Raw genomic sequence first — 13,118 nt, 5'->3', positions numbered from 1 at the left:
TCTGAAACTAAAGTGTCACAGGCTCACAGCCAGGGCCGAATTAACACCATTATACCACCACAGACACCATTATACTTTAATAATAATAATAATAATAATAATAATAATAATAAAACTTTATTTGTATAGCACCTTTCATGACATGAAATGCAGCTCAAAGTGCTTTACAGAGCAATGGAGAGAGAAAAAAAAAGAAGCAAGGCAAAGACATTAAAAAACAAGCAGTAATGCAATACAGTGAGGACATGAATAACAAAAAATAAAAGATCAATTAAAAGCAATGTTGTAGAAGTGGGTCTTGAGCTGTGCTTTAAAAATGTCTACAGAGGCTTTAAATACATTTTGATACCAATGCTTTTGTACTTGGTAAACATTGCAGTTTTTATACTTAAAAAAAAACCCCCACCACTGGTTACAGAGACTGGTCAGCAACAACAACGTGAGAAAAGAACATGAGAAAGGCGCCAGAGGGGCGAGAAACGTTGTTGTTGTTGTATATATATATATATATATATATATATATATATATACACACAGGTTGAAATAAAAAGGACGGGGAGAAGAAATATATCGTGTGCGGACATTCCACTTTTTAGTGTTAGTGTAGTTAATTAGAATAAGACCACTGGAATGCTGTGTGTGTGTGTGTGTGTGTGTGTGTGTGTGTGTGTGTGTTCGCGTATAGCCCACACACGTAGCTTATTTGTACAGGGGGCTGGCTGTATTGTCAGACACTGGTCTGACAATACTTTTGTTGTGAATGGGGTCAGGGGACTATATGTACTGTGTCCTACGACAATACTTTCCTGTGTGTGTGCATGTGTGCGTGCGTGCTATGTGTACACTCCACACGGGTTACGCCTGTGTGTGTTATTCTGTAAGTCTATGCAACGTACGTGTGTGTGTGTGTGTGTTATCATATTCTGTTTCATGTCAGTGGTCAAATCTCTGACAACTGACTGATTAGTGTGTGTGTGTGTGTGTGTGTGTGTGTGTGTGTGTGTGTGTGTGTGTGTGTGTGTGTGTGCGCGCGTGTGTGCGCGCACTCGAGTATGTGTGAGATAATGGATGTTCATCATAGTAAATATTTACAATAAAAATGCTTCAGACTCTGCAGGAATGTACAGACTGATATGCCCACACGCATGCACGCACACACACACACACACACCCGCACGCACACTTAGCTGTAGTCTGCCAGCGCATCCCAGAATTCTTCTGGGTTATGGCTCGTACACACTGCCCGATATTTGCTGCGATTATGCTGTCGGGGAGAATTTTTGGCGCTCGCCGACAAAACCCCCGATCTGGCGTAAAATCAGGCTTTGATCGGCGAGGGTTTGCTCGCTGGGTGTGAAAGGAGCTGCGAGAAGATCCAGCGCCGATAAAAGCGCTCGCTGACGCCTCCACGACCATTTCTGAACATCTAGCACGTTTGATATTTGACTCTGTCACCGACTGGATATCATACAGTATGTGTTTAAAAAGTGTTACTGGCGATTAAACATGTTCTTCTGTTTATAATCTAAACACTGTGACACGTTTAAAAAGTGTTACAAATAAGTGTTTAGAACCTAAACGCTTGGGTTTAGTGTGTGTGTGTGTGTGTGTGTGTGTAGGGGCCATTACCAACACTACCTCTGTCTATTCCTGTGTGTTTGTGCGTGCGCGGTGCAGTGGAGTGCAGTGACGGTGTGTATGTGGAGCGTGTGGGGGCCTTCAGCAGTGCAGACTTCCCCAGGCCGTACCCCAAGAGTTCAGAGTGCGTCTACCGCATCGAGCTGGACGAGGGATTCAACGTCAGCCTGACCTTCGATGACACCTTCGACGTGGAAGACCATCCCGATGTCACATGTCCCTATGACTATGTCAAGGTCTCACACACGCACGCACGCACACACGCAGGCACGCACGCAGACACACACACGCACGCACGTGCACGCGCGCACGCACGGGCAATGATCATGACATTTTACTTGATACACGATACTTCATGCAAATAATGTAGTGAGTAACAAAATAAATACAGATCTGTTCGGGTGTAAACAAAAGCCACACAAGGCACACTGAAATAAAGAAAGAAATGACTGACGAGGATCGTTCAAAAGAAAATAATGTACTATGCCAAAAATAGGCTATTATTTAATCGTTTTATAAAAAGAAATATATAGGGCTATTATTCAATCGTTTTATACTCAAAATGTGCTTACAAAAAAAAAATCTAAAAGCTCAGAGCTTGTCACATCGCTCACACACAAACAAACACAAAGCAGCAGCAGTTTCAATATCTCGGTCTGCCTGGCAGAGATAATAACAATCATAATCTTCATAATAATCCTACCATAAATGTGCCACGTCTCTGTCTGCGTGCGTGCGTGTATACGGTTGAAATGCACGTAACTCGAGAACCGTTATAGCCCCACCGACTTCAAATTCGACACACGCGCTCCAAACCACCACAGGGAGTGCAGTGACCGGCCTCGAGTCGGTGCGGCGGGACACACCGTTGTCCAGGAAGCCCACAAAAGGCTCTGGTCAGGCTCTGCCAGTGGGACTCTCACCTCACCTGTGAAAATGTCCAGCCTCTGCCTCAGCCAATTGATTCCCATGGCTACCCCAAGAGTTTGCACTCTTCTTCAGGCACAGGCAGACAGACAGCTACGGAGATCTCCATGTACAGTATGAGGCACAAAGGGGACACAGACAGACAGTTAAAACGGGTGCTATGAAAGTTTGACAACGGGTATTATTAGGTTCCCAAGTTGCATCGTTCTCAAGCAGGCCGGTGGCCGACGGGCACGTACCATAGACTGTAAAAAGAAATATGGACAAAGCGTTCCCCGGGTCTGATATGGACGTAAGATGAAGCCAGTCAGTCCTTGAATTGTAAATCGCCATCTTTCTAGATCCGTTTGGGCCCATGCTGGCCATTGGCTGGCCCAGACAACGAGGCGAGACTTCCCCCCTTCTTCTTCGTTGGTTTTTATTTTGACTCGAACGGGGGGTGGCTCCCGATCATAGACTGTAACGGTATAGCCACGCCCCTCAGAACATATGCGACTTTATGGTAATTTCTTTAATAAATGGGACCATAATTTTCCAAAAAGAATATTATGACATGAGGAATGAGACTTTAAACTAGTGACATGGAAGCAGAAAGTATTCATGACCATGTTTATTAAGGTAATACAGTCTAGGTGAAGTTGGGCCCAAATACATGGATCTCTATGGAGATATGGGGTTTTTTTGGGCCCAATGACAGCGCCACAACAGGCCATTATATGAACTTTCAGGAAGTCCCGATTTCCTTAGTGGTTTCACAAAATATCTGTCTGACTGCCCCCCCTGGCACGTACAGGTCTAGTCATAATAATAATAATAAAACTAGCGTTGTGTTTTCAGATCGAGACCGGAAGTTCAGAGTTTGGCCCGTTCTGTGGCGGCATCTCTCCGGGACAGATCCACACTGGTAGCCATCAGGTGGTGGTCGTGTTCCATTCGGATAACTCTGGGGAGAACCTGGGATGGAGGCTCACATACACAGCCCAGGGTCAGTATACTGAATACCAGAAATGTATAGGCTATTACCCATTCTGACCTGAGATCAGATTCTAAAAATGTCTGTTTGAAAATGACAGTTTTCTGAAAAAGCTATGTTTCTATGTAAGTCTTTCTTCGTTATGTCAGTCGTTATGTCAGTCGTTCTTCGAAAAATATTCGAATTGAAAAATAGCAGATCTACAAGCTCATACGAGCTTGTAGATCTGCTATTTTTCAATTGCTAAAGCACAACATAATGCTAACAGCAAAAGGGGTTCCCGCCCAAAATGGGTTAACCTATTTTGGGGCGGGAACCCCTTTTGGTGTTTTAAGCATTATGTTGTACTTTAGCTGTGGGAAAAATAGCAGATCTACAAGCTCGTAGCGCGGCACCGAGTAGGTCGAACTAGTATAACTTGTAGGTCTGCTATTTTTTGAAAAAGTGTGAAAACGTGGTGCAAATCTTATATATAATATATAATCTTAATATATTCTTTCAGAGCGTTTTTAACTCATATCTTTGCTTCTGGGGGGTGCCTGGAACTACATGTTTTCAGATGGGGGGTCGGCGGGCAAATACATATACTTTTTGGGGTTCCATGACATGAAATAGTTTGAGAACCATATGTGACATAGAAACATGGGGTTTTCAGAAAACGGTCATGATTTAGAAGACATTTTGTAGAATCGTCTTCAGGTCTATTAATGGGCTAATAATAATACTAAACTTGTATAACAGGAAGTCAGTGCCCCGTTCCAGAAGCACCAGCCAATGGTGAATTGAACCCCGTCCAATCAGAATACACCTTTAGAGACCACGTCCTGGTCACCTGTCTACCTGGATACAGACTAATGAAGGTGACGCACGCACACGCACGCACGCACGCACACGCGCACACACACACACACACGCAAGTTCTGCAATTTAGCATGAGTCGTCCAGTTAATTCTTCTTCAATCCCTCTATTGAACTCATGCGTTTTATCTAATGAGATCTGTTACATGTGGTAAAAAAGTGACCCCTGTAAGAGATTCAAAACAGAATTAAAACAAATGATGGAAGCTGTGTGTATTGCTGTCTGTCTGTCTGTCTGTCTGTCTGTCTGTCTGTCTGTCTGTCTGTCTGTCTGTCTGTCTGTCTGTCTCTCTCTCTCTCTCAGGATGAGGAGTACATGGATCACCATCAGTTAGATTGTCAGAGAGACGGTTTGTGGAGCGACGCCGTCCCCGTGTGTCAAAGTAAGGACAACTTATCCCCTACTCTGCTATATATCTCTATACCGTCTCTACACGGTCTATACTGTCTCTGTACTGTCTATACCCAGTTTATTATGGTCTCCACTGTATCTATTGTGTCTCTACCTCTTCGTCTACGGTATCTCTCACTGTACTTGTCTTAGCATCATAGTAGGGGACTTTCCTTACTATATTATATATACTATATTATTATTATTATGTAGTTTCCATCCAATCATTTTGAATTAAGATTGTATTGCATCGTTGTTCGTAAATAAATGTAATTTAGATGAGTTCAGAGTCATACGATGCAGAGCCTGTTGACGTATACAGTAGTAGATGACAGTCTGGTTTCAGGAGGTTTGCTTTTGGGGGGGGGGGGGGGGGGGGGGTAGTTGCATGTTTGACTTTTACAACTCTACCTCTCTTCTCTTTCTTCTCTCCTGTACTTCCCTTTCCTCTTTTTCCTCTCCTGTGTCTCCATTCCTAAATTGTAACCCTCCCTGTCGGCTGTCGCCTCCTCTATTCGTCCATTTTCTTTCCTCCTTCCATCCCTCATCTATTTCTCTCTGCCCGGCCATTATTTCCTCTCCTCTCCTCTCCTCTTTTTTCCTGCCCCTCCAGAAACAGAATCGGGGAGGAGCCGGCGGTCTCTGCACGGCATGTTAACGAATCGTGTCCTAGATAAGACTGATTGACAGCAGCTTAGGACCAATAAGGCTCTCCTCACTGAACTCCTCCGCCACAAGCAGAACCCACACGGCAACAAATCCTCATTGTATACATCCAGTGACATCCAGTACAGTCACTGGATGAAGAGCAGAGGGTGAAACATGGTTGTCGTTGATGGTAGTTGTCCAATACATGTAGTAGGCTCTGTCTCAATGAGAAGGATAATACTTTCCAACAACACCTTGGTAACTATAGACACTGACGGAACCTTTCTTATTACGGTATAGGCACATGTTTTCTCCCAAACATACCAAGGTTTGCATTTGCCAATAAGTCCCTAGCTGACAAATGGAAATATTGTATGCCAATAGGCTTGCCAATGTTTTATTTTATTTTGTATTGATTTAGTTTTGTCTAGGTGTTTTTTTCTTTTTTTTATAACTAAAATCAAGGAACTAGGATGTATCCTATGCATCCTACTGTAATGAGACAGTCCTACGCAGCCATCTTCTCTAAATATCCGACCTACCTACGAAGCTTCCCAGCAAATGAAACAAGAGTCTTAGTTAAATGTTGCATTATGAACCAATGACCTGCAAAACTTGTGTTTCAAAATCATTTTTTTTGTATTAATTCTTCACAATGTACCATAATTGGACTATATAGGCCTATGTGTTGTTGATGTGTATTGTTCTTTTTTTATATAAAACTCTAAATATTTATTTTCCAAATAACCCAGATCAGTTTTTTAAAACAATATGACCAGAACTTGCATCATTAGCAATAAAACTTAAATCCTTTTTTACACAAATCTGAATGTTCATTTTGTGTCTCTATTCTGATCCCCAGTGACCTGTTATACATAGATTTTATTTCTAAGGTCTCCTTGTTTGGGACTTTGGGATTATATAAATCTTGGGGACACAGGTTTATATAGAATCGAGCTAGTGACATGACATTCAGGTCACTAGCCTGATTTCCGGCAGGGAAAATCGGGTTGAATAAGAAGCATTCTCCCTCCCTCCCATCAAAGTTCCTTTTAGCAAAAAACCTGCTCAGTAGCAGTCAACAGTAGAAGACTGTGTGGTTGTGTTGTGTTGGGCCACCCCCTAATGGCCACACAGCAGAATCAGAATGCAGCTTTGTCTGTAGTCACATGGGTGAAATTCCGATTTGTTTTCTTGTGCATAGTTCCCTTCATGTAGCTTTTTTTTCTCACCTAAACCTGAGATAAGGCATAACACATGGCAGCAGACATATACTGGATGTTAGTCAAGGTGCTAGAAAAAACAGTGAACACACAAAAGACAAAAGTCAGTGCGCTGTACATGCGATTAATGCTAAAAATTTAGTTTGTCACATTTTAGTCACCTCGACTGTTTTAGTGTTTTAGTCTATAGTTTCAGTAGACTACATTTCATAACATTTAAATCTACAGTTGTTTTTAGTCCACTAAAATGTATTTTTAGTCAACGCGTTGTGAGCTTGTAGATCTGCTATTTTCAGCATGCAACCAAGTGTAAAATTACTTACTGGATCTGGATACTGGATCTCTTGTCCACTAGTCCCTTCCTAACATTGTAGTCTAGTTGTTATCTGTTGACGAAATTGTCAATACATTTAAGTCTTAGTTTTAGTCATCATAGCTTAGTTTTCATTTGGTTTTCGTCAGTGAAAAAAAGGTAGTCGACGGACATTTTTCGTCTTAGTTACTGGGAAGCCCGTCAACTGTTCCTGGATCAATACAAGGTAAAGGACTGCTCTGTGTAGGACACTACAAAACAAACAGCAATGGCCATATTTGAACATGTCCGACCTGCCATGCTCAATCATCACCATACGGGTGCAGTACTTAGTTTAGACAGTTTTTGGTTTAGACTAGTCATTGGTCAGACCAGTCATTAGTCCTACAACTACAACCTATCTCAAACCCTCACCCTAAACCTAACCTCCCATGGGGCAGCACACCTAAACCTAACCTTAAGTTCCCCATGTCTAAGTTCCAATGACTAGTCTAAACTAAGTATGCACCCCTCACCATACATACAGTGCACTCAAGTCTGTTTTTGCTGGTATAGAAACTATAGTGAAATACGCACGTCACTTTGTGGAGGTGCTGGGTTCAAAAAGTGACATAGGAAAAGAGAAGGGCCAAATTAAGGCTCTTCATCTGGTCAAACTCAGTTTCAGTTTGACCAGATGAAGAGCCTTGGCTCGAAACGTCGTCAATGAATAAACCTTTTGGAGCATATGAGTTCGTTCCCTTCTCTTTTCCTTTGCATGGAATAGAAACATGCATATAATTGTTCCCATGGTTCTGTGCTTATGCACAAACATGCCCGTGGGTGTGTTGTATCACATCAAACATGCTTCCCACTGTACGTCATAGTATTTAACAGTGGTGGAAAGTAACTAAGTACTTTTACTTAAGTACTGTACTTGAGTACAATTTTGAGGTATTTGTACTTGTACTAATTTTCAGTAGCCTACTCTTACTTCTACTCCACTACGTCTCAGAGCCAAAATTAGAAGCCTACTTTTTACTCCACTACAATTATTTGAAAACTTGAGTTACTACTACGATTAACATTTTGATTAGAAAACATACATTAACCACTTCAACCCTATACATTTCGGCCATTTGAGAATAGCCGATCTACAAGCTCACAATGACGCATTGTGAGCTTGTAGATCGGCTTGTAGATCGGCTACTGCAACATGTGAATCCTTGCCTTTTGTTCCCCATTTTTAAATGTAACGTTATATGCCGAGTAAGCCGACGGCATTACCTGTGTATGTTTACGAGCGCATGTCCCCGTATATCTACCGTGTGTGTGTGTGTGTGTGTGTGTGTGTACACCTCCACCAATCTTTTACCGCTTATCCGCTTATTTAAGAACATCCAAGTGGATTATGGCTATACTATCCATAACCATACATCCATCTTCAACCGCTTATCCGGAGTCGAGTCTCCGGGGCAACAGCTCTAGCAGAGAGGTGTCCATCTGACTGCTGGCCTAGTTTCGCTACTCTGTAAAATTGCGATTGGTTGCCAAAACAGATAATATAGGGGAGACAGACAGCACACTATCAGTTTAGAATACTGTAGCAAATATGAAACACAAAAAAATGATTTAAAACAAATTAAAGGCTGTTATGCTCACAAGACTTGTGTCTTTTACATGCCTAGAGCGGTGCCCGCTGGGCACTGGCTTACTTGGAACGATGCAGGTTGGAAATTAATGCCCGACCCCAGATATTATGTCCGTGTCCCTTTTATGCCCATATATGGAGTTCTTTGTAAAATGCCCAAATAAGGAGTATATGCGGATGTCAGAACACCATCGTGATGTCAGAACAGGCCAGATCCATATATGGAGATCTATAGGGGTGATCAGGTGTGATCAATTGGCTAGTTTGGGCCCTGTCCAGAGCCTGGGCAGAGGCTTTTGTGCTGGTTCTGGACAACCCTCCTATGCGACGGACTCCACACCGGGCACTGCACTCCCTGTGGGGGTGTGGCACGTGTGTGTCAAATTCTGAGTCGGTGGGGCGAACGGTTCTCGAGTTACGTGGATTACAGACGTATACACGTACATACAGTACACACACGTACAGACTGGGTGCATTTATAGATAGATGGTCCCCGTGTTAAAACCAAAAGACTTTGGCCCAAGAAAAGTTCTTCCTGTCTCTTTCTCTCTACAGTGGTGGACTGTGGGAACCCAAGGGAGGTTGCCATGGGCGAAGTGGTGTTTGGTAGTCGTGACAACGGCACACATTTTGGTGCTACGATGCGCTACATCTGTAAGGAGGCGGCGTCTCCTCTACAGGCGCACGTCAACAGTAGGACTCCTTTCATTGTTATATACCACCACACAGACAGCTTCTTTCATTGTTATATACCACCACACAGACAGCTTCTTTCACCACCACACAGACAGCTTCTTTCATTGTTATATACCACCACACAAACAGCTTCTTTCATTGTTATATACCACCACACAGACAGCTTCTTTCATTGTTATATACCACCACACAAACAGCTTCTTTCATTGTTATATACCACCACACAGACAGCTTCTTTCATTGTTATATACCACCACACAAACAGCTTCTTTCATTGTTATATACCACCACACAGACAGCTTCTTTCATTGTTATATACCACCACACAGGCAGCTTCTTTCATTGTTATATACCACCACACAGACAGCTTCTTTCATTGTTATATACCACCACACAGACAGCTTCTTTCATTGTTATATACCACCACACAGACACAGACTACTTTCAGCTACACATTCATTCATGCAATTGTTAAGGTCCCCTGCATGCACATTGCTGCGTTTTTTGGATTTTTACCAGAGCGTTTCCCCCCCCCCCCCCCCCGAAAAACGTCTGCAAGGACCTTAACTCTACCTTTACACGTGTGTGTGTGTGTGTGTGTGTGTGTGTGTGTGTGTGTGTGTCTGTGTGTGTTTTCCAGGTACCTATGTCTGTGGGGAGAGGGGAGAATGGACCAACTCAGATGTGGGAACAAAACTTCCAAACTGCCTACCTGGTGAGACTCTCTTGTTGATTGATTGATTGATTGATTACTTTATTAACAGTTGTGGCCCTCATGTATATTCAATTAATCAAGACATATAAAGACATATATACTGTAAAGACATAAAATAATACACTCACCGATATACAGCTGGATATATAGGTGAAACTCCCTCAGGGTGTGGTCAGCCGTGGCGCTCTCTGCCCGTGAGCGTGCGGCGGAGGCGCATCGTGGGCGGCCTGAGCGCAGACTCGGCCGGCCTGTTCCCCTGGCAGGTGCTGCTGAGCGTGGAGGACGCGTCCCGCGTGCCCCAGTACCGCGGCTTCGGCTCCGGGGCCCTGCTGTCGGAGCGCTGGGTCCTCACGGCCGCCCACGTCCTGAGGTCCATGCGGAGGGACACCAGCGTGGTGCCCCTGGACGCCCAGCATGTCCAGGTATACAGTGTACAGCCATGTCCAGGTATACAGTGTACAGCCATGTCCAGGTATACAGTGTACAGCCATGTCCAGGTATACAGTGTACAGCCATGTCCGCTGGTATCAGGGTTGTTTTCCGTCAACTATAAAACTAAGACAAAAAATGTTCGGCGACTACCTGAACGAAAACTTCATGAAAACTAAGCTATGATGACACTAAATATACTGTCAATAAATAAAAACTAGACTAAAATGTTAGGAAGGGACTATAGTGGACAAGAGATCCAGTATAAGTCATTTTACACTTGGTTGCATGCTGACAATAGCCGATCTACAAGCTCACAACACGCCGCAGCGCGACGCGTTGTGGGCTTGTAGATCGGCTATTTTCAGCAAGTGAAAAAGTCATTCCGAAGGCAAATTTCGTTAGACTAAATCAACTAAAACATTCCAGGTGACTAAAATGTGACTAAAACTAAATTAAAACTATTCAAGAGACTATGACTAAAACTAAAATCAAAAATTGTTGCCAAAAACAACACTGCTCTGTACACCTGGAACCAGAGCGGGAGACATTTTATTCTATTGCGTTATTGTGGTTAATTATTTTATTAGACAAATCACACCTGTGTGAACTGAGGCTGCTCAACAACACCGCTGGCTGCAGTTATAGTAGTTATAGCAGATCTACAAGCTCGTACGAGCTTGTAGGTCTGCTATTTTTGAAAAATCGAAGAACGACTGACAGAAACATAGCTTTTTCAGAAAACTGTCAGGATGTAGAAGACATTTTTTAGAATCTGATCTCGGGTCAAAATGGGTTAATTGGCCCCGTCGTATCGCTGCTTGCAGCTATATTCTGCATTTAATGTTGGCCGTGGTCCGATAAAATCTAAAAGCGATGCCGACCATGACCATGACCTGTGTTGTTTTCGGTGTTGTGTTGAGGTGAGCCTGGGTCTGCACGACACCAGAGACAAGCGTCTGGCCACCAACCGCACCGTGGAAACCATCGTGCTGCACCCGCACTTCCAACCCAGCAACTATGACAACGACATCGCCATGGTGAAGCTGAGCGAGGCGGTGGAGCTCAGCAAGACGATACAGCCAGTCTGCCTGCCGCCCCCTCAGAGCAAGGTATACGCACGTTGCACGCACGCACGCACGCACGCACGCACGCACGCACGCACTTTGCAGATGAGCATTGCAACATCGAAACCCATTATTATGTGCTACTACTATGCCTACTATGCAAAATGTGTCCCGGGCAATGCTAAAGATCGACAGAAGCTGTACCACAGTGACTGACTGACTGAAGTAGCCACTTATTCTGCAACCACTGACCAATTCTGCAAACCACTGAAATGCTATGAATAGTATTTAGATGGCGTTTAAACAGATGTCAGGTTTGGTGTCCTAGTTTCTTATTAAAAAAAAAGAAATCACTACTTGTGTGAAGTGAGGTGGCGCTCTTATCATCACATTCAGGGTCAATCACTTTTGGCATCCTGCACTTCTGTCCTGACTTTTTATCCTCACATTCAGTGTTTCCAGACCTATGCCAGACAGGCGCGGCCGTTTTCTGCTGTCTGCCGGCGTCTTTTCCGGGTTTTTAGACAGCTGGTGGATGGAAAAGATGCTCCACCCACGCAGCAGAATGCTGTCTAAAAACCCGGAAAAGACGCCGGCGCCCGGCAGACAGCTGAAAACGGCTGCAGCCGCTGCACTACATAGAGAATGTAGAATAATTCTCATTTTGATCGTCTGCCCGTTATCTCTCCTAATGCTATACTACATCAGCATGGATAGTGGACAAAACCTTATCCACGATAACGACATATTTTTTTGCGTCCGAGAGGTTAAATGTCATCAAACGGTGGTCCGTGGCTCAGATACAGAATAAATAAAATGGACCTTGGATATGAAAAGGGTTGAAAACCACTGTGATTGGGGGAATTTAATTGAACCTCTTTGCTTCGCCCAACCAACAGGAGGGCCCCCCGGCACCCTTCCCCAACTCCCTGGGGCTGGTGGCAGGCTGGGGCATCTCCCAGTCCCACCCCAACAACAACAACAACTCCTCCTCCTCCTCCTCTGCTTCCTCCGCCTCCTCACCGCCGTCGCCTGCTGACCCCTTCCTGCCCAGCTCCGACCTGGGTCTGACCTCTGACCTCCTGCAGTACGTGCGGCTGCCCGTGGTCGCCCAGGCCGAGTGCGAGGCCAGCTACAGGTCGCGCTCCGCCGCCTACAACATCACCGGCAACATGTTCTGCGCCGGCTTCCACGAGGGCGGGCGGGACACGTGCCTGGGCGACAGCGGCGGCGCCTTCGTGGTTCAGGACGAGGCCAGCCGGCGGTGGGCCGTGCACGGGCTGGTGTCGTGGGGAGGCCCCGAGGAGTGCGGCAGCCAAAGGGTGTACGGGGTCTACACCAGGGTGGCCAACTATGTGGCGTGGATACAGAGTCACCTGGACGCCGACCCCTAGTGGTGGGAGGACTGAGTGTGCAGCAGCAGATAATGCTATATAGGTCACAGATGGGCAACTGGCGGCCTGGGTGGCCACATGCGCCCCCCCCCCCCCACCTTCACTTTATGTGGCCCTTAGGTTAAAGCTGCTATAAGCAATAATTATGTCAACCTTTTTTATGACCTTTTTATTTTTTTGGTATTCAGACAGCCAGCAATAGAGCACCGAAGTCTG

General features: G+C 44.6%; 1 protein-coding gene across 1 annotated transcript in view; it reads left to right on the top strand.

Moving 5' to 3' along the window:
* masp1 (MBL associated serine protease 1) overlaps nucleotides 1–12,902 on the top strand; it is a gene marked incomplete at both ends in the record, with an annotated part of 21,507 nt that extends 8,605 nt beyond the window's left edge. Inside the window, 8 exons of the mRNA XM_083773139.1 lie at nucleotides 1,678–1,874; nucleotides 3,403–3,550; nucleotides 4,280–4,398; nucleotides 4,701–4,779; nucleotides 9,157–9,294; nucleotides 10,178–10,434; nucleotides 11,365–11,553; nucleotides 12,408–12,902. Of these exons, the coding sequence (XP_083629265.1) occupies nucleotides 1,678–1,874; nucleotides 3,403–3,550; nucleotides 4,280–4,398; nucleotides 4,701–4,779; nucleotides 9,157–9,294; nucleotides 10,178–10,434; nucleotides 11,365–11,553; nucleotides 12,408–12,902 (1,622 nt within the window). The remainder of the gene's footprint in view (nucleotides 1–1,677; nucleotides 1,875–3,402; nucleotides 3,551–4,279; nucleotides 4,399–4,700; nucleotides 4,780–9,156; nucleotides 9,295–10,177; nucleotides 10,435–11,364; nucleotides 11,554–12,407) is intronic.
* Between the last annotated feature and the right edge of the window lie 216 nt (nucleotides 12,903–13,118).

Source organism: Protomyctophum parallelum (assembly GCF_964188405.1).
Source record: "Protomyctophum parallelum genome assembly, chromosome: 9".
Classification (NCBI taxonomy): Eukaryota; Metazoa; Chordata; class Actinopteri; order Myctophiformes; family Myctophidae; genus Protomyctophum; species Protomyctophum parallelum.
This window is presented reverse-complemented; position numbering and strand designations above follow the sequence as displayed.